At 53.4% G+C, this 24,082-nt stretch overlaps 1 protein-coding gene across 1 annotated transcript; it reads left to right on the top strand.

Moving 5' to 3' along the window:
• The first annotated feature begins 1,647 nt into the window (after positions 1–1,647).
• Positions 1,648–4,462, top strand: BARHL2 (BarH like homeobox 2). The gene is made up of 3 exons (XM_075424147.1): positions 1,648–2,224; positions 3,528–3,753; positions 4,150–4,462. Exons 1-3 carry the CDS (start codon positions 1,648–1,650, stop codon positions 4,460–4,462), a joined length of 1,116 nt encoding a protein of 371 aa, XP_075280262.1.
• Positions 4,463–24,082: the final 19,620 nt, after the last annotated feature.

The raw sequence follows: 24,082 nt of genomic DNA, 5'->3' as shown, positions 1-24,082 counted from the left end.
TTACTTCTCAGTTCCCCCCACCTCCCCGTTTTCTTCTGTCCCCTCGTCCTCTCCTGCTGCCTTCCAGCGCCCCGATCCGCAGGGACGCGCCGGCAGGAGCTCATCCTGCCGCGCCGCCAGCCCCGCTCCCAGCGGGGAGCTCCCACCGGGCGCCCGTCGGGGACAACGGGGGCGGCCGCCACCGCCGCCCGGCGGACACGGGCGGCCCTGCACCTCCGCCGGGCGCACCACCTCCGCGCCCTCACCGGCCTCCGGGCGCGGCACCGGCACCTGAAGCCCCGGGGCGAACGGCACGCAGGGCCGCGGCGCGGGGCCGTCGGGGCGGAGCGGGGGATGCTAGGCTGCAGCGGGTTGGGTTTCCCCAGCCGTCGAAAACTTCTTACGAAGTGCGGGAGTAGGGCCAGGACCTGCCCCGCCGCGACGGCCAGCGCTTCGGGTGCGACACCGGCGACGGGTGACTCGGGGGCCAGGACCGTAGGTTCTTAGCAGCGAGGACCCAGAAGCTCCTCGGCCGTCCCCACGAGGGAAATCCGGCCCCAAGCCGTCGGAAACGGAGTCGAAGGCCGCGGCACCCTCCTCCGCGTCGGCATCTCTCCTCTCGGGGCGCGGCTCCTCACCCCGCACCGCTGCCGTCGGACCCATCCGCCCGCAACCGGCTCGAAGCGGCCCCCCGCGCCCCCCCGCAGCTCTGCGCGAGACGGCTTCCCCAGGACACCCGCCGCGGTGGGGAACGGGAACCCGGCGCCGTCAACGAGCGTCGCCATCCGAAACGTCTCCCTTGCCCTCATCCTGCCCCGCGCCGCCGTTGCCCCGCCCCGTCCCTCCGCGCCCCCGGGTTCTGGGGCCGCGGCTGCCGGTTTCGGGTCTGGTCGGGGCGGGGGAGGCCGGGAGGGAAGACGTCGGGGTGGGCCTGGAAGCGGCAATTCGTGCTGAAGTGTAACTCGGAGAACTCCAAACCGTTCATTACCGCCTTTGTAATTACTCCGCTAATTAGGCTGACACGCCACTTCTTCTTCGGGTTTAATACGGCGGCTTGTCGCCGGCGCGTCCCGTTACTCCGGGAACCGTCCCGGGGAATGGTGTGACCCCCTCGGGGAGGTCCGATCCATCGACCGGGCAACCGGGAATCGACAGGACGGCGGCGGCGGGGACGGGCGCGTGAAGGGGGGGGGGCGCGAGGCGCGCCCCCCCCTTCCCGCGCCCGTCCCCGCCGCCGCCGCCTCTGATTGGCTGCGTGCCGCGCTGCGTCAGTCCCCCGTCGGCCTTCCGCCAATGGGGGCGGGCAGCGGCGGCGGCAAAAGCCGGGGTTTATAATAAACGGCGGGGGACGGGGGGACGCGGCGGCCGTGACGTCACGGGGGGAGTCGCCGCCGTCGAGAGGAGCTTGGTGGGCACGGGCGGGCGCGCCGCAGTGGCCGGTGTCCGCCCCGCTCCGCGCCCCAACTTCCCTCAACAAAGTTGGGTAGAGGCGGACCGGCCCGCCGGCGATGCGGTGCTCGGCGGGGGCTCCGCGTTAGTGCCGCCCGAGCCGCCGGTGAGCGGGTCGGGGTAACCGGCTCCCCCCCCGTACCCCCCCCCTTCTCCCTCCCTCCCCCGGTGAGACCCCCGCGGCCGCCCTCGGGGATGCGGGCGCGGCGCTGATCCGCCATGGAGGGGCCGAGCGGGTCCAGCTTCGGGATAGACACGATCCTGTCGGGCGGCAGCACCGGCAGCCCCGGAGTCATGAACGGAGACTTTCGCCCCCACGGCGACGGCCGGACGGCGGATTTTCGGAGCCAGGCCACGCCGTCCCCCTGCTCGGAGATCGACACGGTGGGGACGGCGCCCTCGTCGCCCATCTCGGTGAGCATGGAGCACCCCGAGCCGCACCTCGGGGTGCCGGAGAGCCTCCCGCCGCCGCCGCACCACCTCCACCTCGGCCCGCACCCGCCGCCGCCGAGTTTGCAGCCGTCGCCCCCGCAGCCGCCGCCGCCGCCCCAGCTGGGCTCGGCCAGCTCCGGCCCCAGGACTTCCACCTCTTCTTTTTTAATTAAGGACATTTTGGGCGACAGCAAACCGCTGGCGGCCTGTGCACCTTACAGCACCAGCGTCCCCTCTCCTCATCACACCCCCAAGCAGGAGGGCAGCGCGGCCCCGGAGAGCTTCAGGCCCAAACTCGAGCAGGAGGACGGTAAAGCCAAGCTCGACAAGCGCGACGACACGCAGGGAGACATCAAATGCCACGGTGAGTACGGCCCGGCCCGGCCCCGCACCGCACCTCCTCGGCCGCCGCTAAAATCGGGGCCGCGACGCTCGGCCACGTCGGTGAAACGAAAAAATCGGGGGGAAATCCGCGGGAGGAGCGCTCCCCTCTGCCGGGGCTCGGCCGTGGTCCTCGCTGTCGCGGGTTTAAGATCGGTAGGAAATTAATTCGGTGATTTTTTTTTTTTCCCCCTCTCTGACGGCCTTTCCTCTTTTTTTTTTTTTTTTTTTTTTTTAATTAAACTTCGCTGTTTTTAAGGAAATAGCCGGAGTTGTGGGATCGCGTTGGAAACCAGAAATGTATCCGTTTTTAATGCAAATATGCCTAAATGATTCTCTGGCTTTCTAAGAACCGGCGGCTCAGCAGCGCTTACTGCCTTCAGCCTTTTCATTTTTGCTCATTCGACCTAAAATAAAATTAAGGAAAAAAAATCCGCGTCCACAACAGCCAATACTAAATAAACGAAAAAACTTTTAATTAAAAATAAATAATAAAAACCAATCGGCCGGCGATAGGCAGCGGAATGTCGGAGGGCTTTGTGCGCTTTGCAAAGCGCCCGCGTTTCTCCCCGCGCAGGGACGGGAAGGTTGATTTCTCCCTCTTTTCTTCTTTTTTTTTTTAACCGCGAGTTTCTTGCCGATGGGGAACCCGCCGCCGCGCGGGGTTCGCAAATGAAAATCGCGATGTGTTCGGGGGAAGGAAGGGGAAGGAGAAAGAAGGGAAAGCGTGGGCAAAGGCGAGGCGGGGAGCGGGGCCGCTCTCCCTGCGGTGCCGGCGCACCCTGCCCCGCAGGCCGCCCAGCTCAGCCGAGAAGCGCCGAGACACCTTTTTCTAATTTTGCCCCACGGAGATATTTTTTTTGCCGGGCTGGAGAGCAGCGAGACGCCCGCCTGTGCCGCGCATTTTGCATTAGCATAAGAGCCCCCGAGCCAGATGCACAGTCTGGTCTGGCCATTTCTGCGCGCACCGACCTCCCCAGTGGGTCAATTAGTGAGATTATTGTTCCTCCTGCGGGGAAGATCCGGGAGCACCGCAGACCCCGGCCCGAGCGGAGCCGGCCTCAGGGATCGATTTCCTGGCGTGGCGGGCCTGGGGGAAGCGGGCGAGGAAATAACGAAAGCCGCGTAGCTGGGAACGCCGCCGCTCACCGGACGGCCCGCCGCCGTGTCCGGCCGTTCCCCGTTACGTCCCGCGGGGAGGGGGCGGCGGGTCCGGGGACTGCGGCGGGGGGGGAAGCCGAGCCGGTGTCCCGCTGGCCCTCACCGCGCCCTCGGCTCGCTCGCAGGGACAAAGGAGGAGGGCGACCGGGAGATCAGCAGCAGCCGGGACAGCCCGCCGGTGCGGGCCAAGAAGCCGCGGAAGGCGCGGACCGCCTTCTCCGACCACCAGCTCAACCAGCTGGAGCGGAGCTTCGAGCGGCAGAAGTACCTGAGCGTGCAGGACCGCATGGACCTGGCCGCCGCCCTCAACCTCACCGACACGCAGGTGAAAACCTGGTACCAGAACCGGAGGTAAGGCGGGTCCCGGGGGGTCGGGCTGGGGGGTCTGGCCCCCGTCGCCGCGGCCGTGATTTTCTGTCTCATTACATACGGTCGCAGCCACCCTAATTCTGTCGGTAACCATTAGCGTCAGCGCGCTGCGGTCTAGCCGTGCGCCGTGGTTATTAATTTGACCCGAGTCGCAGTGTGCATGATGCGGGGGGGGGCGGGGAGCCGGGCATGGCCGGGGTCGCGCCGTGTTCGGGGCCGCCGGGGCCCTGGTGGTGCGGGCCGTGCCGTGCCGTGCCGGAGAGGGGAGGGGAGGAGAGGAGAAGGGTCCCTCCGCCCGCCGGCCTCCGCGGACCCGGGCCGGGTGCCCCGTCGCGGCGCGGCGCCCGCCCTGCAGCCGCCTCTCGTTCCCTCCGGCAGGACGAAGTGGAAGCGGCAGACGGCGGTGGGCCTGGAACTGCTGGCCGAGGCCGGGAACTACTCGGCCCTGCAGAGGATGTTCCCCTCGCCCTATTTCTACCACCCCAGCCTGCTGGGCAGCATGGACAGCACGACGGCGGCCGCGGCGGCCGCGGCCATGTACAGCAGCATGTACCGGACTCCCCCCGCGCCGCACCCCCAGCTCCAGCGGCCGCTGGTGCCGCGGGTGCTGATCCACGGGCTGGGGCCCGGCGGGCAGCCGGCCCTCAACCCCCTGGCCAACCCCATGCCCGGCACCCCGCACCCCCGGTGAAGCGGCACCGCCGTTCCCGCGACGAGCCCTTTCCCCCCCCGTCCCCAAACCAGCCCCAGCACCGCGGAGGAGGAAGCGAGGGGAAGCCGAGGGGCAGGAGCTTCTGCAGGCAGCCGCCGGCCGCCGAGAGAGGCGATCGGTCAGAGCAGGGACTCTTGAACCGTGAACCCAGAGCCGAGCCCGTAAGTGCAACGACCACACGCGGGGGAAGGCGGGCAGAGCCGCGGGGCGACACGCCGACCTCGTCTCCTGCGGGGCAGGACTGGAGCTCGGAGAGAGAGGGGGACGGAGGGGAGGAGGAGGAGAGGGAGAGGGAGCGGGAGCCCGCCGGAGAGACTAACGGCTGCGGAGGACGGAGGGAATGAGAGCGCCTCGACCCCCCGCCCGGCGGAGAACACCGGGGGAACGGAGAACTTTGCACTGATTTTTTTCTCATGACCTTTTTTTGTTTTGTTTTGTTTTTTCTTATTGAAAAGTGGCATGCTCCCTAATGCGAACAGAATTGTACAGACCGAGTGCTGAGTGCTATATCATATTTATTATATGTCGTCCAAAAAAAGGAAAAAAAAATTCACTTTTATGCGTTAGTTTAAAACGAACGAACGTGATTCTCCCCTCTCCCTTTTCATGTCTTTTTGGATGAAGTAAAAATAAATGCTTAGATGACAAAATATAGATTTTTTTGTGACTGAAAAATTACAGGGAAAAAAACCGAGAAAAAAGAAGAAATAAACTTTATCTTTTTTTAACAAACGTGGAAATTCAAGGTAGCTAATTTTCCCCGTGACGAGAAGGCAAGAAATTCGGAGTAGAAAAGGCAAATGCCACTTTTTCTTTTTCTTTTTTTTTTTTTTTTTTTTTGTTTAATTTTAGGCTCGTTGTTTCATAGCCGGCGCTATTTTTCCCTACCTGTATTTTAAAGGAAAAACAAATCGCGCAGGCGTCGTGCCCTTCGCCGTTATTGCGAGCACCCGGGCAGGGCTGCGGCCGGTTTTTCCTGGGGCTGTGGCGCGGTGGGCGGCCGGGGCCAACCCCGGCCCCGGCCTCGGGGGCCTGTGCCGGGCTTGGGGACGTGGCCCCGGCCTGGCAGCTGTCTCCGCACCGAGCTGGGACAGGCAGCGAGCGCCGGCGGCCGAGGTGAGTAAAGAGGGGAAGCAGGCAGGGAGGACGGGGAGGTCCCGGCGGACACGGAGCCCACGAGCCCCGCTGGCCTTTGATCTCCGTGCTGCTCCCTCCTCCTTCCCCGGCAGGCAGCTTCCCCCCCGAGCGCCCGGCCGGGGCAGAGGGGGCCGGAGTGGGGGCGCGGGTCAGGGCTGGCGGCTGCGACCCTCCACCGGGCCCCGGGGACGGCTCCGGTCCCAGCCTCTGGAGGTGAGCACCCCCCTGCGAAATTAGAAAGTTATACAGCAATTACCCATAAAACATTCATAAAGTCCGACGTTATCTTCTCCTCTGAGGCTTCGGCTTTTTTTTTTTCTTCCCCATCTATCATTTTTTTGCTCGTGGGTTCCCTTTCTTTCGAGAAAGAAGGAAAAGAAAAATACCCGGAAAAAAAAGAAACCGAGAAGCCTCCGGGCACGTTTATTTGGGCTTTGCTAATTAGCGAGCGGCTTGCTGATTTCTCTGCTAATAAATTCGCGTTAAAACCATATTGACCTCCGCCTTGATCGAACAAAAGGGGAGTGGGTCGGCAACGCCCACCTCGTTTTCTGCCCGTGCTGCGGCGGCCCTGGCTCTTCCCCCGCGGCCCCCAGTTACCCCCGGGAGCGGTGCCCCGAGCGCCCGGCCCGGCCCGGCCCGCCCCGCCGTCGAGGCTGTCCCGGGAAACGCATCCCGTCGGACTGGGGAAGGAGGCAGGAAATTTGGGCTCGGTTAGGGGCCTTTCCCGAGTCTAAACAGCGAATCCTGGGCTGTTTTCTCCCGAACGGAGGAGATCCAGCCGGAAAAGCTGGTCCCAGCTCGTTGCTCTCGATGCGTGAATAGGGTTCGGTTTTTACCGCACAAACTCGCTGAACAGTAGTGAGGAGAGGGAAGGAAAGCTGATGCAAAATGGACGGGTGTCCTTGTCCCCTCGCTGCCCCCACCCGGGCGGGGCCAGCCCGGGGCCGCGGGGATCGCTCCCTTCGAGCCCCGCTTCCCAAACGCTCGGCTCGGTGCCGAGCTGCCGAATTCCTGCAGTCCCGGTCGCTCTCCAGCCGCCGCCCTGGGCCGGGACCGGCTCTCGGCCCCGGGAGTGGACGTGAACGAACCGGCCCCTCTGCCGCCAGGCCCGGCAGCCGGAGCGCGGCAGCGGACAGTGCGGCCGTCGGGGAGCGGTGTGCGGGCCGGGGCCGTTCGCCCCCTCCCCGCACTAGGCCGCAGCCCGCGGGGAGCGGGGCCCCTCCGGTCCTTGGGGCGCGCGCGCCCTCAGCACCACGGACAGCTCCGGGAGGCGCGAGTGGGCCCGGCCCGGCCCCCCCCGGCCCCGGCGCAGCGGGACCCCGCGCCCCGTCCCGGCCGGCGGTTCCTGCCTGGTCCCGGGCGGGGCGGAGCAGCCTGGGACTCCGCGCTCGGCCGGGCAGCGAGGGCAGCCTTCGGCCCGCGGGAGCTCCGCGGCCTCCTCCCCGGCGGCGGCCGGCGATGGAGACGGAGGCGGCCGAGGCGGGCTCCCGCGGCCGGGGCACCGCCCGTCCCGTCTCTCCGCCGGCCGCCGCGCGGGAGAAAGCCCCTCTCCCGGGCCGGCCCCGGGCTGCTAGCGGCCCGGTCCTGAGAGCGCCGAGCGGGGCTTTGCCCCGGGAGTGTGCATGTTGCTCCCGCTCCAGCCGGCGGGGCGGGAAGCGGGACGGGGTTTCTCTACTCGGCACTGACGCCGGCGCGGCCGCCGTGGGAGGCGGGAGCCCTTTCCGTTGCGCTGTCCCCGGTTCCCCTTTGCTTTGTTTCCGCTGGGCCGTGGCGAAGTGTTTGGCAGGTGGGCACGGCACGGTGGGCTCCATCGGGGAACCCCCGCTGCGCCGCGGCAGGTTTTGGCGACCGGCTGCGGCCCCTGGCTGAGCCCTCGCGGGAGCAGAGCCGCTGCCAGGCTGCTCCGCGGGCTCCCTGGCGGGACGCAGAGGCAGGATCACCTTCCATTACTCCCTGCTCGCGGGGCGTTAGCTCGGCCGTCATTAGAGCAGAAAGCGAGAAGGGGAGACTCACTGGGCCGGGACACGGGGACCAGCATCGTCTTTGCCGCTCCGAGGGTGCTTGCCCCGGCGCCGGGGTGAGAGCTGGATGCTCCAGGAGCTGAATCCGCTCTCCCAGCCAGGCAAGCGCGTCCGGCTCAGCCGCTGGAAACCGACGAGCGGCACCGGGCCGAGTTCCCCGCCGTGCCGGTCCCCCGGTCGCGTTCACACGGACCGACGGGGCCCGCCTGTGAGGCCGTGTTAGCGCTCCGGGCTGCCTCTCGCTCCTGCTGCTTTCAGCGTTTCTTGTGCCCGTGGGCTTTTAACTTCTGTTGTTGTCTCCCTTTTCAGAGTTTATCTTCCTGCAAATCCACAGGACGCTTCTGTGCGAGCGCAGGCTGCCAGCCGCCCTGAGCCTTTCCTGCAGCCCGCGCGAACAGCTCGGCTCCAGCCCCGCGCGTGGGGCGGCTGCAGCCGGGCTGAGCTCGCCTGTGGAAAGGGCAAACCCCGTCACGGTGTCAGGAGTGTCCCCGGCCCAGGCGTGGCGGGGATGGGCGGCGAATAACCGTTTCGGGTTGGAATTACACGGCTATTTCACCCTCCTCCTCCCAATACGTCCTGCTGCGAAGCCCGCGTCTCCCGCCGGTGCCACCCCCGGCTTTCTCCCCCCAGCAGCCGCTTTAACGCGGCTCCCCGTTTGCGAGGAAAGGGGGGCAACAGCAGACCTGACCTGCCGGGACGGCCCTGCGCTCCCGCCCCGCGGGAGGAGCCGCCGGCTCTGGTCCGGGGACGGCATCGAAATGAGCCCCGTGGTCCCTGGCGGGGGAACAGCTGCTGGGGCCGGAGACCCCCCAAGACCGGCGCCGGGCGGGGGGCGGGCGGGCGGCCCCCGAAGGCGGCGCTCCCCGGGACTCCCGTTTCGCGAAAAAGCCCCTGAACTTCGTTCCTCCCTGGGGCTGCTCCCGCCGTCGAAGGGGCCGTGGGGCAGCCGGGGCCGGTGCCTGTCTCCGCGTGTTTCCAGCCGGAGAGTAGGGCCGGAGGAGCGCCCACCGCGTTAAAGCTCCGTTTCCATATTCATATGCCCTATTTTTCACAAGCCATTTCTATTAATGGAAGCGCGCAAACGCCGGTCCTCGAAATTAGCGGATTTCAAAGGAACCCCAGCGAGGCGCTTCTTGCCGCCGGCGATGGAAGCGGGGCGGCCGGGACCCCTGAGGCTCCCCCTCCGCCGCCACCGCGCCCGCCTCGGCTGCCCGCCCCGTCGCGGCGGCTCACGGCCCCCCCGCTGCCCTGGGCCGTGCCCCGCGGGACCGGCGCTCCGGCGGTGTGGGCGGGCGGCCGCCCCCCCCCCTCCTCCCCTTCCCTCCCTCCCGTCCCGGGCACGCAAAAGTTGTTGGAAGCTGTCGTGTTCCCTTGTCTCTGGGAGCCCACGTAGGGCGCTTTAATTGCCACATTTTCAAACCGAGGTAATGGTGGGGATGTCTTAGTAATTACCTTAATGAGATAACACCTTTCCTTCCCTGAACCTACTCATTATCACGCTTCTTGTTCAAATTGTAACTACAAAGACCTGTACTTGTAAAAAAAAAAAAAAAAAAAAAGTGGGGGGAGAGCTCTGAAATTTGTTCGAGGTCTCATCCCCTTAAAGCAAGCACCTTACACGGATCTTCAGCGTACGAAGAGAGAACTGTACCTGGTTCCAGGAAAGGTTGGCTAGAAGTAAACTAAACATCTGGGGTACCCCTTAATTATTCTTGGTTGGTTTCTTTAGCTTGACCTGTAGAGATGCTAGGGTGTCAAAGTGATGAATTTTAAGATGTTGGGCTGTGAAGACGTGCAGCTGCAAGACTGATGGATTTAGGAAGGGAATGGTAACAAGGTTAGCTGCATGTGAAGTGTGAATTGAGATTTTTGCAAAGAGACTGTGATTGCAGATGGGCATAATGTTGTACCCTTGCATGAAATCTTGCTATTATTGTATAATGGTCAGACAGAGTGTGAAATGACTTATTACTTTACTTCTATTCTTTAATGAAGTTGGGTAGGGAAGGAGAACTACCAGGAAATCGATAGTGCTAGTGCACAGAAACTATATGACAGGTGCTGATACATTAAATATTTATTTAGCTTTTTGCCGTGTTCCCCCCCAGTTTTCTGCTATTTCAGAATGCAAACAAAAATACAACTAGTGGATCCAGACAGTGAAGAAGACGAGCAGAATGAGAGTGATATTTTCTTTGCCATGCTCGCTTTCTGCAGTAAACGTGAAGTGGGTGTTTCTGTATGGCAGTACAGTGTATATATCTTCTATGTAAAATATTCGACAGAGACATCTAGATACAGGCGGTGCGCACACGGTTTCTAGACAGGTTTTCAGCTGTTCAGCATGTATCTCTCTTCTAGACCTTGATGTGGGCATGCAGTGATTTGTACTCTGGGAAGACCCTATTTAAATTCAAGCGGCCTTTTCTCCAGCTTGAGATGCACATGCAAACAGCTCTCGCTTCCTTCCTACGTGGACAATGTCATTCTAAAAACATGCAGGACAACATTTGCCTCTGACTTTTGCACAGCAGCGTGTGGGTACGTGCGGGCATCTAGGGTGGGTGTGCAGCTCACCCGACATCACTTGTTTCACATGCAGTCGGGGTAAAACACCTACTACCAGAATTTATGATTCAGTTGTGCAGCTGCACTGGTCTTTATGAATATGCAGAGAGGAAAAGGAACTGGAGCTGCTCCCTCAGGAAGCTGTCCTAAGAAAGAGGATTCCCCAGATGACTAACCTCAGGACGCCACCACTGAGAACGGTTTGGCAAGCCCTGGACCTAGCGAGTTGTTTCTCCCTCTGAGAGCATCTTCATCTCCCTGTTTGAACACACACCGCAGAAGTGCAGCTTCTTGCACACCTTTCCCTCTGGAAGGATGCAGCCCGTGGCTCGAAGAGCTTTCTGAGCCAGCACCTCTCTCCCAGTGCCTTCCCTAAATCTTGTCCCCAGGGCCAGCACAACCCTTTGCTGAAAGCCTGTCTGTGAGGTTTTGCCCTATATTTTCTGTGGAGTCTGGCACCGTTACATTTTAATCTGAGGTCAGGAAGAACAAGTAATGTGAAGCAAGCTCGGGAATAATTGCCTACCTCTTCTGCATTAGCATACGGGGTAGTAATGATGGCAGGATTGTGTGAAGCAGAGAACGCATCTGAGGCCTCATCTTTGTCCTTACAACAGTCTTTCAGATTTCCTTTTCATATTCTTGCCTCAACATCTCAACAAGTACAGCATTTTGGGCTTGAACCGTGTTTCTATTGAGCATCTCCCTGTTGCAGGGTTGTCTCTCTCCCCTGGGAAGTGAACAGTCCTCTGTGATAAGCATGGGCTTGCTTAAAGCAGGATACTGGCCCGATGCAACACTGCCCATGTGAACGGCAAACATGCACTGAGAGGCACAAGAGGTTCTTCGTGACACAAAAGGGCATGGAGTAGCTCCCTGTCAGATTTATAGCCTGATAGACCAGCTGGCGTGTTGTAGGTTTAAATATTTTGTTTTCTTTGTGTGAAGATCTAACAAGAAGAATTCCCGAAAGTTTTAAGGGCTGCCTGTGAAAATGATGATTCAGTGCTTGAATGCATAGAAAGACGGGATGCCATGGCAGACACTCTTCTACCCCAGCGCTGCAAAATAGATGGGCAGCTTCCCTCAAACCGGTGCTCCAAAGTGGGACAGAGTGATTTGGACAATGAAGGTTGACAAAAAAGCCTGTTCTGGGGATTTGGCTGGATCCCACATGTTCAAGCACCATCGCTGCCCCTATATTAAAACAACGTAGTTTTGTTACTTCAGAAGTTGTGAAATAAGGCTGGATTAATATTTCATCGGAAGCATAGAGGGGTCTATGGGGAAAAAAGCAGCAAAGCATGCATCTGCAATGGAGCCCCAGTTTAAGGCACTGACAGCTCCAACTCATATTACTTCACATAAGCTTAACAGATCAGAGAGGTTTTCTGCCTAAAACAGAGGGATGCAAGGTAAGCACACCAGCAGCTTTTTACTTCTTTCACTCTCTAGCAGTCTTTTATTTTTTTCTTCCTTTCGCCACTTTCTCCTTTCCCTCTTTCCTTTCCCTTTCCTTTCCTTCTCTCTTCACCTCGCTGCATTTTGCCGAGTGCTCGGCGGCGTGCCCTGGGAAGACAGTGCACCTGTCGTGGTGGCTGGCAGGGGCCGTGGGCAGCCTGCCTTAGCCAGCACGCTGGTGTGTGGCTTGCGCTATGCAGCCCGAGGTGTGTGCAGCAAAGCTGTGCCTCTTCCATGGAGACTAAGCTCATTAGAGTACAGTATTCTAAAACATGCTTAACCTCTCCAGTCTTGGGTGTTGTATCCCAAATCTACTGCAGAGCATGGACACCCCAATTAGCACTTACAATGCACTGTTGACATTTCTCTGGGCCAGCCCAACAGGAATAATTAGATGTGATATCTAACACAAAGTCATATTTTTTTTCCCAGCGGAGGGTACACTGCAAAATGAAAGCAACATCTACTGCAACACCACTTGGCCAGATTTGGCTCTTACATGTAGCTTTCTGTCTGCGGTGTAACTCCGCTGGCTTCCCCAGGCGTACACCAGCCCGCTGGGATTAGTGCTGGAGCCAAAGCTCTGGGATGGGCTGCACGAGGAGGCTGTCTTACCCCGCACAGACCTGGGAACACTACCGGTAGCATCCTGTAGGAACATTTCTGTTAGGAGATGCAGCATGTGTGGAAACACTTGCTCAGCGTAAGATCTTCTCCTGTTTGAAAATGTCGGCTGGTGACTGGTGAAGCCGGTCTCGCTGTAGCTTCAAGCCCCCATCCCACCACACACCAGCATGAGGAAAGCCAAGCAGGCTGGGCTGAGGACTGGGCAAAGTTTTAGTGACCGAACAGCACTCTCGGCAGCGGTTTGCAGAACAGCAGTGGTAGGACTGTGTTATTGTAAACCGCATGCCAGTGAGCCAAAAAGCCTATGGAAAAATACACGTAACAGTAAAGAGGAAAGAGCTCTCTGCTGCAATGCAGAGCTGTCCTCTGACACCTCTGACGCTAATTACAGAAATGCATTGAAAATGGAAGTGTATGTAGTGAGTATTCCTATTTAGAAAGTGCCAATGCATTTGGCTGTGTTACCATTTCTTGCATACTTTCATGCATTGCAAACTGGAACTTGGAAAGAACTTGGCAGAGTGAAGAGGATATAAAAATGATAATTTTTCATGTAATAGAGATCACATAGAGATTTCCTTTGTACTTCACAGCATTTCCATTCCAAGATGCTGGGAGAATTAAAGCATACAAATAGAGAAAATCTGCAAAGTGTTGTCAGGTATTATTTATGTATTATTATTTTTGTTGGAAAAGACACGTAAATATAAAGAATTAGAAAACGGAGCTACTAAAATAAATTATAATAGAACCCACAATAAATCTAACATGAGAATGAAAGTATAATGAGAACACATTTTCTTCAGCATAAATACAAATCCTGTCTGTATGCTAAAGCCCTATTAATTGGATACTTACTACAGGAATAAATCTTTAAATGTGTAAAAAAAATCTTTCTGCTCTGTGATGAAATATAAATATCACCAGATTTATTAAAGAAAAAATTCTGCTAAACGACTACTTCTCTTACATACTAATTTATGCTTATGCTACATCTGAAAGAACTCACCGTGACGTGAATGTCCGCTAAATGAAGGAAGCTGTAAAAGGAAAGGATTTAATGTGCATCATGAGAAGTCACTTGTATCAGGCACGGCAGGTTTCAATGAAGTTTTATATTATAAAATAGAGGAAAGGTGATAGTCTCTTAAGAGACATAATACTTATCCCATGAGTGATATAATAGTTCATAATTCACTAGAGAACAAGGCTCGAGTGAGTCATATATATTTTATGGCACAATTGGGATTAATACCATACTTCAGAGAGGCATGCATAACCTATTCTATTTATATGGAGACATGGTTTAAAATTCACTCCCTTCCTGCACCCTTTTCTCCTACCCTTTGGCACCAACCTACAGGGGAGGGACTTGAAAAAAATGAGTGAGGACATCAGGTGAAAAACAGACAAGGTGTCAAGGTACCGCTACAACATCGCCGTTTGCCAGGAGCCGCCCTAGTGCTGGCATGGCAATTGGAAAGGCTGATTTTCTAGCGACAGCTGCCCAGGGCCCCAGAGGAAGAAGTTAATCCAGAGCGGGTGCACTGCCATTTCTTTTTTATTCACTGAACTTGGTGTTCTGGTGGGAACGGAGATGATGCTGACCTCAGCCTCTGCTTACAGCCACCATGGTAGAATTCAGTTGACACAAGTTCCTTCTATGACGTTGCTGTGTTGCTGCTGTCCTTAGTGGGATGCATTTGTTGGGATGTGGTGTGGGGAAAAGGGGGACATCCCCGTGGATGCTTGCCTTGCTTTTGCCTGTCAAGAATCATGAGACTTTGGGGTATCTGCTTCTTTCCTATACCCCACAGACAGGGTGTTTAAAAACAATAGGTGTGGTGTTAAAGTCTTGTCTGGGGGAAATCCCATGCTTCACTCCCGCAAAGGCTCACTGTATTCTTTTGGATGAGTTCCTGAAATGTGGCCTACAGCAGAAATTTAGAACATGAACTTGTTCCCTTCCTAAGGAAAAATGTCTCCTAAATCATGTCTGAAGAGTGGAGACAGCTCAATTCACCAGCAAAATCACCTGGAAAAACAAAAGCTGCTGAAGGTCTAGAGGCGGCGTGTGGCAGTTTGGGGAATTTCTCTGTGTGGACTGGGGGATGCTGGCAGAGATCAAGGCGTCACTGGGAGCCGAGCTGCCTGTGCCCCTGTGAGCTCCCAGTGTTTCTGCCAAGACGTCACTCATGCTTCTCCCACATCAAGGGCCATTTCTGGTCAATAATCTCATCCATCAGTTGTTGAGATAAACGAGCCTGGCGCAAGGGATTTACAGGAAACCTGATTTTGTCCTCCCCGTTCGTAAAGAGGTGATTTTGGGGCAGAGGGAGATAAGACAACAGAATGGGGCACCTACGTGCTAGAAGGAAAGATGTCATCTGGGGCAGTTTTGCAGAGCCATAGAGTGAGGTCTGGCCGAAGAAGGGTTTGCTCTGGGTAGCCTCCTGTCACTGAGGAGCCTTGGTCTAGCTGGGTGTGCTGGCAGGCTGTGCTCTGCATGCCAGTGCCAAGCAAGTGGAAATGGGGGACCCCCACCCATCTCCAGGGACACATCACCCCCACACAGAAGGCCAGGGCTTCGTGTTTGGTTTTGTCTAGGTCTGTGTATGGACTCCTGTTGTTTTAAACTACTTGTTGCCCACACCGACCAGGATGGAGCGTATGAGAGCAGCCTAGAAGCTTCTGCCCTCCCTGGGGCCGGTGGTGAGGCTGAGCGTGGGGGTGGGAAAGCTGGAAAGCAGCAGCAGCACCTCCAGGACACAGGAGAGCTGGCTGAGGGGACCTGAGCCTTCTCCACTGCCTTCTCTTTGGGTTTTTTTCCTTCTTCATTTAATAAAGGGCTTGAGATTGAGCCCAGGCTCCCCAAGGACTGCATTTCTGAATTCCTTTGTTCTGCTGAGGCTGTAGCAGAAGCTGTAATACCTGTGCAGAACGTGCTGCCTGCCTCAGTTCCTGCTTCCCACCACCTCTGGGGAGCAGCACGGGCAACCAAAAAGCTGGGCTTGCCCTTGGTACCATGGGCCTTCCCTTGCTCTTGAGTTGGGCAGCCTGCACAGATGTTCAGATCGAAAAGATCGATAGTAAAACCTGCTGCTTTTTGATGTGGTCTAAAAAGGTCTCATTGCCTCTTTTATTGCTCTCAGTTTTACATAAAATAACTGACTCAACCATATAAGTATTGGCATCTTTCAGGCATCTCTTTCTTTGCTAGCTCTCCTGGTGAAGTGCAGGGAGTTTGTGAGCTTTTTTAAACTAGCCTGGAGGGTCTGATTCACCAGAAATTGAATCTCTGTTGAAAAGCTCACAGCAGCTCCTAAAAGGAATTTTAAAAAATATTTCCTTCATGATCCTGCACACAAATAATGGTAAATAATATTTCGAAGGGCTATCTTTGTTTGAGCTACCAGTATTGAAGAGGTATCTTTTGTCATAAACAACTACGGTAAGTATAATAATAATACGCTTAAATGATATATAACCACCATTTTCTGAGTACTCCTAGTAGAAAGCATTTTATACCACTTGGTTGTTTTATTGTGCACTTTACTTGTGATTGTTACAAACCCTTGCCAATGAATGACAAATTTACATACACATCATGTCAGCCGGCTGTATTTTGCAGCCTTAATTGCTTTAGCTTCAGGCATTCTGTGTCAAAATAGAGTGTTCTTCGTCCTGCAAGTTGCTCTGTTTCTTTGCAACAGTTAAATTATTCTGTAATTTGCCTGTTTTCCTTCTAATGCATTGTCCATTAAGTCATTTAATAATTTATGATATAAAATGTAAGATGCAACCTTAAACAGCATTTAAAACCATATTGAGGTGTCCCTGACATTATGGCAGAAAGGACAAAAATCTTAAAACACATTTGTTTAGAACATTTTTCTAATAGCTTTTTGCCTGTCATAAGGACAACTTTATCTGTATTTATCTGGCCAAGTTTGGCTGCCCAAGTCTGAGGTCGTGATTCCTGAGCAGAGTGGGCAGAGCAGCGGCGTGGAGAGGAGGCGCAGGGGGAAAAGCTGCCAGCAGACCTTGCCGGGGCAGGAGCTGACTTTGGAACCGATGCTGCAAAGGCTTCCTTACTCATGTGGATAACTAATTGTGGATCAGCCCCCATGACAGCAGCGTGTGGGAAGAGTCTATAGGACTGGGTTTTCATGCATTGCAGAAGGGCTTTCACGTTTGCCACTGAGCTCCCAGGGAGAAGAGAGGCAACCATGAGCTGTAATTAAACCCAGAATACCAAAGCTTTGTCTATCCATCCACTTCTGCCCTTTCACAGCTCCTGTTTGTGGTGTGTTTATTGTGCAGTCTATGAGGGCTTTATGCTAGAATGAAACCTAGTGTCTAAGCCACGCAGCCAAACAAAAATATATGAATGCAGAGCATTCTGCACAGAAGTCTGGTCTTGAGATGGTTGTTCTGCTCGGTGCCTGGATGGCCAACAATCTCCTTTTGGTTAGTTCCTCCTAAAAAAGCTCTGAGGACAGACAGGTCGGAGCAGTTGCCAAGTTTTATCTTGTGTGTCAAGGATGGAGGAGCTGGAAGTGATTTCCAAGCACAGAACTAGGAAAGCTTACAGATTCAAGGTGGTTTAACTAAGCACTTGAGGAATTTTGTTGCATGAAAGGAAAGTCTTCTAGGGCACAGAAAGGACAGGGATGTCCAGTGCCCAGACGCTGAGGAGAGCTAATCAGGACTTATTTAGCACATTTGCATATGCACAGAGCGGTGCAGATACATCTCCTTCTCTTGGGTTGAGGAACAGTTAGGTTCCCTTTTACCACGCACTTTCTGGGGTGAAAAATTGCTCTGACAGAGAAGGTTTTTAGCTACACAAAGGCCCCTGGCAGAGTTCCTTGCGGTGCTGCTGCACATGCAGCTTAAAAGCCTCAAGAGTTACAGGGCTTTGCTACAGCCGTGCTTTTACTGGTGCTTGCTAGCAGGGTGTCTCTGTTTCTTCTACTGTTTTCTCTCTTGCAAGCCTTTCTGTCCCACGATCTTTCTCTCCTGATACATCAGTTTCCTTCAGCAAAATCAAACATCTTGTAGTCAAAAGGATGTGGGGCATACAATACGTACACAGAAAGAAGCACTACTCACCTGTGAATCGCATATGCTCCGTTCTTTGGGTACAACACAACATTTGCCAAGAGCGACCATGAAGAGAGGGAGTCAACTTCAGTGAAATGGTGGTGGTGGAAGCGGCTTGGGAGGGGGTCTTCCCCTGGGCTGTGCGCAGCCTCTCGAGATTGCTGGTGAGCACAGCGCCTAGGTGATCGCTCACCCATGACATGGGGGATGGCTGCGTTTCATAACTTCTGTTGAAAAGCAAAGACAGCGATGGGGAAGCAAATAAGCAGAGCCGCTTCCTTCCATTAGGTACTGCACGTCAGTGCCATGCCTCCCTGTCTGCTTCAGTGGTTCTTGTCCTGTTGGGAAGTGGATTCACCCCCTTGTGAGAAATCATGAGTGTTGATTGCCAGAAAATTACCAACAGGTAAAGAAATATTCTATCTACAGTGTTCAGGGCTGCTTTTTTTGGATTGACTTACACGGGGTTGAAAGGCAGTGTAAGCAGGAGCCCAGACCTGCTCCATGGCAAGCATTTCAGACGCCTGGCTTGTGTCCACATCTTGAATGGGAAATGGATGGACATTACACCTTTACCTGGCCATTGTGCATTATTTCCAATAGCTTTGTATTTGTAATGTCTCAGCTAGAGATTGTTTCATATTAGCTGCTTCTGTTTTCCGTGATCTGCGACACTGAAAGAGTGTCTCTGAGCAAGAGGCGCTGGTGACTGGCTGGCCAGTGCTCTCTCCCTACCTGCAGACCATGCCTCTTCTGGGGGTTTTTATCTCGGGGCCCTGACAGATGTCTCTGCTTCTGCCTACCCCATTCCTGTGGGAGCCAGACCTGATGTGGTAGCTTATTCAACTTACAAACTTCCCCAAGGCCAGGAAACTATGGAGGCACGTAGGTTTAAACTCAGCTTAACAATTCCTAATGAGAAATCTCCGACGGGCGGCACTTTGTAGAAAGGATTTTGCACAAATAGGGCTGCACAGCCCATTTGGTAACAGAGTGGAAGGAGAAACTTGCTGATTTGCCAGTGAGGCTCTCAATTCCTGTTTTCACATTTAAGTTTGTCTTTCCTACCCCTGAAGTTCCCAATTTGGCTTGAATGTATTTTGAATTATAACAAATATCCCGATACTCACACCCCATGAATGAGGGCAGAAGGCAGGGTCAACTCCCGGTTATGTTCCTGTACCGAATTTAATTTTTCATTGATAATTAGACTCTCAAAGCCACCTGATATTTTTGACCAGCGGGACACAAAGGCCCACTGATTGACTCCAGGGATAGATGCAAGCAGCCCCCACTGTGCTCGCACAGCGGCTTCACAAAGACTCAAAACAAGAGCTGTGGCAAATTGGCTCATCCTGCAAGTTTTGACTGGCCCATTGTGTACAAGTAGTAAATTGAGAGCTGATATTTCTGAGAATTATTTATTAGCAAAGCCCAGTGTCTCACTCCCCTTGTAGTTATCCTTTGCAAACAGCTTTTTACCAGTTTGGATGAGCAATCTACAGCACTTCATTATTTTTCTTTTATTCAGGTAACTATTAAAAGACAGCCAAGCTCTGTTCAGACTGGCAGCGGACTGCATCTATACCCAGCTGGGCTGATACCTTAACAGTTAGGCATTATGTGTTTAATTGTATAAAAAGATAATGGGATGCATTTGCAGGAATTTATTGCAATGCAAACAATAAAAGATTATTATTATTTTGAAACTCGTTTCTGATGCCTTTTGTGTTGTTAAGATTCTAAATAAAGGTGTCATAGTGACAGGTTCTAGTGGAGTGACCAGTTGTAAGCATTTAGTACAAAAAAGGTGTGAAAATACTAGGCTGAGACCAGTTAGCAGAAATCAGAGTTATACATGCTGAGACCTGCAGTGTTAAATCAAATATGAGTAAGTCGTGGAGGGGGATTGATAACTCTTATTATTTGATTTCTTTTCTTCCCCCTTTTTTTTTTTTTAATAAAACCAACTGGATGATGTACAGGAAGAGAAAACGATGGCTGTTTCATTAGCTATATTTTCCCCAGCGGCACTTTTATTTGGTAAGCTGAAAACAGAGTTCTGCTGCCACTACTGGGGTCACATGAAACAGAAAAAAACCACTCCTTTCCCACACTGTGGCGATTCTGCATGAAAAGCAAAAAACCAATTAATCTTTCACATTAAGATTCCCTAAACAGCAAACAATGTGTTGGTGAGGCTGTGCTTTGCTGGAAACACGGGTTTTTTGGATGCAGGTGAGAACACACTTGTCGCAGGGTACATTTTGGACACATTCACAGAGATGAGGAGGTCTGTGGTACCAACGACTCTCTTGCAGAGCACGGGCGCTTCCTTCCCCAAAGGCAATCTTAGCTGTGGAGTATTGGAGTACTCAGAGGACCTTCTCTGGGTGAGAGACACTGTGTGAGCTTTTCCTCTTGTGTTTGATCTGGGTGTGGGGGACAGGGCTAGATCAGGAAGCAGAGGACCTGCAAAGCCTTCTCTTACTAACCCCAGGAGAAGGTAGGTGGTGGGCAAACATGCAGCCCAGACAGACTGAGGCTGTGGAAGCAATATCCACCCAAGGGTGGTATTCCTGGCCTTGCCCCATCAATGTGCTTGGAAGCCAGACAGGGACAACTCCTTCTCCAGTGTCCTTGGGAAGTGAAGGCCCCCTCTGGAAGGAACGAAGAAGCCCGTGCTGGCCGCCTGTCCATGTGCTGGCCTGTGCAGAGTCCTGCTGATGTGAGGAGGCAGAGCCGGGGCACTGCCGGCACATTCCCCAGCCTGTGCTTGCTCCTGTCCCAGAGCTCAGCATGCACCTTGCTGCGCTCGACATGTCGAGAGACTTGGAGATTGGAGTGACATCCTCACTTGGTTGAAAATTCATGGCTGTTAATGAAAAGCATCCCCAAACTGGGGTCCACAGCTTCAATATGTGGAAATATTTATCTTATCTTTCAGACTGCCATATTAGCAACAGTTTGCCTAGAGTTTTTTCCTGTAATTTCACCAGGGAGCTGAAATAAACCCTTACGAGGTCACTCTGGAGCTGGTAAGAGGCACAGACCGGACAACACCAGCTCCTGAGGCTGGGGTGCCCAAACCAGGGACCAGCTAACAGCCTGTGGCCTTCAGGGTGACAGGAAGGAATGCTCACCACAGGCGTGTTGCCGCTCTTCTGCAACCAGAAGGTAAATTTAGGCTGTCCTTATGGGGCCTCGTGCAGTGCTCACACGGAGATGACTGTGTGACACATGACAGTGAGACCACACAGGTACCGCGACTGCTGTCCCCCAGCAGCATTGTTTTATCCTTTCAGCCTTGGACAAAACAATACAATTACGGGAACTAAAGCTGCTGTCTTTGATGATGAGAAATTCTTTTGCAGCCTTGATTTTGAATACATTTGAACATGTTGCCTACAAGATGTAGACAGAAATGAGCTGTGCATTTAACTGGAGCAGTTGTGTATTCTGTTGGTGTCACTCAAGCAAAGTGAAGCTCGGTGAGCTATAAATGCATCTGTTTAATAGTGAAAAAGAAGTACCTCATCCTGATAGAGTTTTTCCAGTCCTGTGATTTGCTTGCACCAAGGTTAAGCCAGACCCAGGGCAAGCTGAGCAGTTCTTAGCCCCTGGAGAGGCTCAGTCCTCTGCCAAGGGAAGCTATCCCTCAGTGCGAGGAGGGCCCGGTCTACCTTTCCCCAGCAAATCCTCCATGGCTGGCTCTGCCGTGGGGCTCTCCCTGCGATGTCCTCTCGGGTGCTTACCTCCTGCAGGCAGCACTCGGGAAGCCCATGTGCAGCAAAGCCTTTCTGCAACCACAGGGCCCGCTGAGCCTTAGACACTTGGTCTTGTACTCACCATTTGTGATTTTAATACAGTCAGCCACCAGTTTGTTGGTTCTATAAAAATAATTGCCAAATTATTCCCGCTGTCTGAATTCCCATGCTATGGATTTGGCCCCATAACTGGTATGCACCTGGATTTAGCCTGTGCTGGGCACTGCTATGGTCCTTCTCCAGTACAGAAAACGTGGATACATATACTCCCTTCTAGACTGGCCTGTGTTTTTGGTAAAGAAAGGAACTAGGTCTACACAGGGCTCAAGACCAGTTCAAAGTAACTGTGCAGAGATTAATTCTTTGAGGACAATTAATGGCAAAATATACAGGGCATATGGGCCATAACTATGTAATTTGCTGCATATATTCAACCTCCCTGAAGTGGAAAACTGCCCTGATTGGACGGTGAAACGAAATAACATAAAAATGGAAGGACAGTTGTAGTCCAGCTGTCAGAGAGACTCGAAATTAAGATTGAACATTTGAATCGGAGTGAGGTGAAATATCTCAGGCACATAATCTGCTCATTAAAAATGTCACTTGCTGATGGTTGAAACAGAAATCTTCAAATGGCTTCAGATAGACAAAAATAGACAAAATGAAAAGATAAAACAGCTTTTGGATTTTTTTTTAAAGTTAAAAGTTCTGATTTTTTAAATCTAAGGGTCATATTTTGATACCAAATGTGGCTAAATACAACTAAATGAGTCATAAGCACAAAATATTATTTATTTCTTCTTGTTATGAAACCCAGCTACCTTTTTTTTTTCTTGTCAGCTCAAAATGAAAGGTTATTTTTCCAGTTTAGCCACTGAATTGAGGACTCAATTATTTGCATACCTCCGGTTGTAAGACATTCTAATATTTATCTTTCCATTGCTGCTGGAGACACAAGAATTATCTGCTGCTCTGGTAGGGAAACAGAATTAAAAATAATTGAACATGTATGTCCATATTTTCCATTTCACAATAATTATGCAGCTTGTTAAACAATGTACACTTCCATCTAACGCAAAGCCCGTTACCTGGAACTACACAATTACCATAATACCTCGCTGGTTAGACACACGGTGAGACTATGATTATGCAGAGTGTTGGGAGAACTTTATGTATAAAATTATTCTTGAGAAGAAGAAGGGGGGGGGGGGAACCCAAAGTAAAAAGCTAAGCCAGCACATTATCTAATTCTCAATGTAAAATAATGCAGAAGTGCGGAAGATGAACATCTGATTTGTCACATCTGATACGCTAATGTTTTATCCAAAAGGAAGAACACATTGTAACATGCTCATTCATCTGCATAAACACCACCTGGCCCTTTACAGGCACCTACTCAAGTAACAAAAGTTAATGGCAGCCCATTTGTAGCCATTTCACTGGTAGAGATGGAAAGGGTTGGGTTTTTTTCTTTTTAAAGTAACATATTTAGATGAGCGTCTGTTGAGGAACAACATTCCTCTCAGCGCTTGCTTCTGAAACGTCATTCTCAGTGGCAGTAAATTAAAGCAATTTTAAAGAATTGTTAGAAAATAATATTTAAAACCCATACTGAGCATGCTCACACACACATGGACACGCACACATATAATGCAAATCTAAACCCCCCCACACACAGAGTTTTTAACCCCTGGCCACCCACTTCTGTGGAGGCACACCAGAGGACTGTAATGCAAATCTATATTTACCCAAAAGCATTGCTCTGGTCATGATCTAAATAACAGCTAGATATAGTTTCTAGTGTATGGCTGGGGACGAAACAGATTTGTTGCTTGTTAATTTTTTTAACTGGAGCATTGTGGTGGCATGCTTCAGTAAACATGCCTTTGTGCTACATTACACATATGTGTGTATCATCACTTTGCTTTCAGACTCAAATAAAACCTGGGCACCCAATTCGCTAAAATGCTGTGTACCAGCTCTGCTGCCTTCACAGCAAATTTAGGTGGGAAGGTGTGAAAGACAAATTAAATAGGTGGATTATGCAGCTAGGAAATTTTTTTTTTTCTTTGTGAAGTGCCTAGGTCTGGCTGAGCTTCAGTGGCACTGGGATTAGGAGAAGTCCTGAAGGAGTTGTAGCAGGACCTGGGCTGGCCCTGCTCTAGGTGGGGTGTGATCGGGCCAGATGATCTCCAGTGGCACTTTCTAGCCCAAATCGTCCTCCAGCTCTGTGTGCAGCCTCCCTGTGGGCTGAAGGAGCCTCTCTGCCAGCTCCAGCATGTTGCTGGTGCTCTTCGATGATGGTGGTTATTTCCATGTGTGTGGTGGGGCAACCCAGTGGTGGAGCTGGCTGTGCCTCCTGGCCATGGTGGGCAGGCTAGCTTGATATGGTAGCTCTGGAAGGAGGAAGGCTGGAGGTCCTTGAAACCTCCAACTCATTCTCAAACTTCAGGGACTTCAGATCTCTGGGGAAAGACCCTGGCTGGTGCATTTTTGTGGGTCCATGTGCGCATAGGATTTGCCCCAGGTGCTAAATCGGAATCTTCGGAGAAGACTGCGAAAGAGACTTGGAGAGCTGGACCTGCACAGCCCTCATCAGAGTAGGATCCGTAAACCAAGGCAAGTTCATGTCAGGGCCCAGGGAGCATCAATAAGCCTTAATGTCGCTGACCAGCCCCACCTGGGGTTCCAGCCCACACCCTGCCTCTGGCCCAGGAGCTCCATTTCAGGTCTCCTAATGGGAAAGGTGTCATGCAGAGCTCCTCGCTTGTGCCAAGGCAACCCACTGAAACACCGCCACACTGCTGGAGCAGAAGGTTCAATGTGAAGCTGCAAGGGTTAAACAGTAAGGTTTGCCCAGGGTGCCTTGGGTGAACCAGGAGCTGTTAGCAGTTAAAGAAGATAAATGG

This window comes from Opisthocomus hoazin, chromosome 6, assembly GCF_030867145.1.
Source record: "Opisthocomus hoazin isolate bOpiHoa1 chromosome 6, bOpiHoa1.hap1, whole genome shotgun sequence".
In the NCBI taxonomy this organism is placed as follows: Eukaryota; Metazoa; Chordata; class Aves; order Opisthocomiformes; family Opisthocomidae; genus Opisthocomus; species Opisthocomus hoazin.
This window is presented reverse-complemented; position numbering and strand designations above follow the sequence as displayed.